General features: G+C 48.3%; 1 protein-coding gene across 1 annotated transcript in view; it reads left to right on the top strand.

The window, feature by feature from the left end:
* CCDC23 (coiled-coil domain containing 23) overlaps nt 1–1,989 on the top strand; it is a 12,454-nt gene continuing 10,465 nt past the window's right edge. Inside the window, exons 1-2 of the mRNA XM_011945149.1 lie at nt 1–115; nt 699–848. Of these exons, the coding sequence (XP_011800539.1) occupies nt 735–848 (114 nt within the window). The 5' untranslated portion in view covers nt 1–115; nt 699–734. The remainder of the gene's footprint in view (nt 116–698; nt 849–1,989) is intronic.

The following is a 1,989-nucleotide window of genomic DNA, read 5'->3' as shown; positions in this document are numbered from 1 at the left end:
GGCGGCGGGCGCGCAGTGCTGGGTCCAGTGGTGGAGAGAAGGCGAGGATTAGCCCCGGGAGGCGTTGTCTGCGACTCGGCGGAGGCTCCAACTTCCAGCGGGCCGGTCGGGAAAGGTACCGACTCCCAAGCCCCTCTGTCGGCGGCTCCAACGGCCGCCATTTTCCTCCAAAAGAGGGAAGAGGGCGGGAGGCGGGGGCCGTCCCCTGGGGCCGGGCGGCGGAGGGCGGGCCCGGGCGGCGGTGGGGCCCAGCCCCCAGGCTCCAGGAGAGGCTGCTGCGGCAGAGTTAGGCCGGCCGCGGTGGGAAAACCGTGGGCGTCCCCTGGATTTCAGCGTCCCATTAGGACGGTTCCGCGCTGGGTGCCGCACGCCGCAGAGTGGGCAACGCTTTCACAGGGGTCTTCGCATTCCACCCGCACACAGCAGCTCCTGGAGGGAGGCCAGGAAGACACTATTAACCCATTTTGCAGACAGAAAACTAAGGCTCAGAGTGGGGAGGAGACTTGCCCAGGGACAGCCAGCGAGGTTGTGGCGTTGGGGATTCGGTTCCTACTCCGCCACATGCAGCGCCCTTGCCACCAGACCCCTCTGCCTTACCTGGCAGAGGATGGGGCGGAGCTAAAGGATTAGTTAGAGGAGTGACTGGCAGGTTTGGTTTGTTTTTTTTTTTAAGAGCTGCCTTTTTCTATACCACCCAGATCAGAGCCTCCTAAGAAATACCCAGAGGTCAAGCCATGGATCCACCTGCACGTAAAGAAAAAACCAAAGTTAAAGAACCTGTCAGCAGAGTTGAGAAGGCCAAACAGAAATCAGCCCAGCAGGAGCTGAAGCAGAGACAAAGAGCAGAGGTGAGATTAAGGCGGAGGCTCTGTATGCCTGTAGTCTGCTGGAGATGATGCTGCAATAGAGAAATAGCAGAAAGAACTGACAGCGAGCCCTGCTTGCCTCCAGGCAGGATGAGTGTTCTCCCAGATTTAGAGGGGAAAACACTGAGGTTCAGAATGGTGAGGTGGCAGCCCAGAATCACATGCCAAGTTAGTGTCAGAACCCCAGCCTGGTGCGGAGCTTTTGTGGTAGAGACCCAAGGGAAGGAAGAAAGGAAAAAAAAAAAGTGGTATGTAAGGGGAAAGAAGGAGCCAGAATGAGAGAGAGCATGCAAGTGTCAGACACCCCCAGTACAGATGTTCTGGATTTGGTGCAGAAAGAAGCTACTCATGCCAGGTAGAGGCCCAAGCCAGTGTGTTCCTTTGTTCTCTCAACGATTAGAATCAATTTGAGAATAAAAAGCTTTAAACTTTACTCTGCCAATATTGAGCGACATACAGACATGAGTATTTTATTTTAGTATTTAATGTCAGGGAAAAGCTTACTGGTCTCTTTTTCCCTCTTTGTTTTGTTTATTTATCTGTTTTGTCCATTTCCTGTCTTACATCCTTTTACCTTCCCATGGACAATTACTTTTTTTTATACTTTTACATTCAAATATATTAATAGAGATCTTTGAACAATGTACAATAGTATTTTAAATTTTTACATTAATAAAATTCCTGCATTTTATTTTGCATTTTGCTTACATTGTTTTTTTAAGAACTGTTCATGCTAATATAAGAATCTAGTTTATTCTCATTAATTTTTATAGTAGTCTATTTTATGCATCCATTTTAGTACATTTATTCATTCTTACAGGGATGCACATTTAAATTATAGTATTTTTTGCTATTACAAACATTGCTGTAGTGAAAAGCTTTTAGGTGTCTCCTTTGGCACTTGCCTTAGAATTTCTATAGGGTATTTAACTAGAAAAATTACTGGGTACATTCTCAATTTTACTAGACATTGCCACATTGCTTTTTTTTTTTTTTGAGATGGAGTCTCACTCTGTGACCCAGGCCAGAGTGCAGTGGCGCAATCTTGGCTCACTGCAACCTCTGCCTCCCAGGTTCAAGCAATTCTCCTGCCTCAGCCTCCCGAGTAGCTGGGATTACAGGC

This window comes from Colobus angolensis, unplaced genomic scaffold (assembly GCF_000951035.1).
Source record: "Colobus angolensis palliatus isolate OR3802 unplaced genomic scaffold, Cang.pa_1.0 Scaffold106, whole genome shotgun sequence".
NCBI lineage: Eukaryota > Metazoa > Chordata > Mammalia > Primates > Cercopithecidae > Colobus > Colobus angolensis.
Note: the sequence above shows the minus strand (reverse complement) of the source record. Positions and strands in the feature narration are given on the sequence as shown.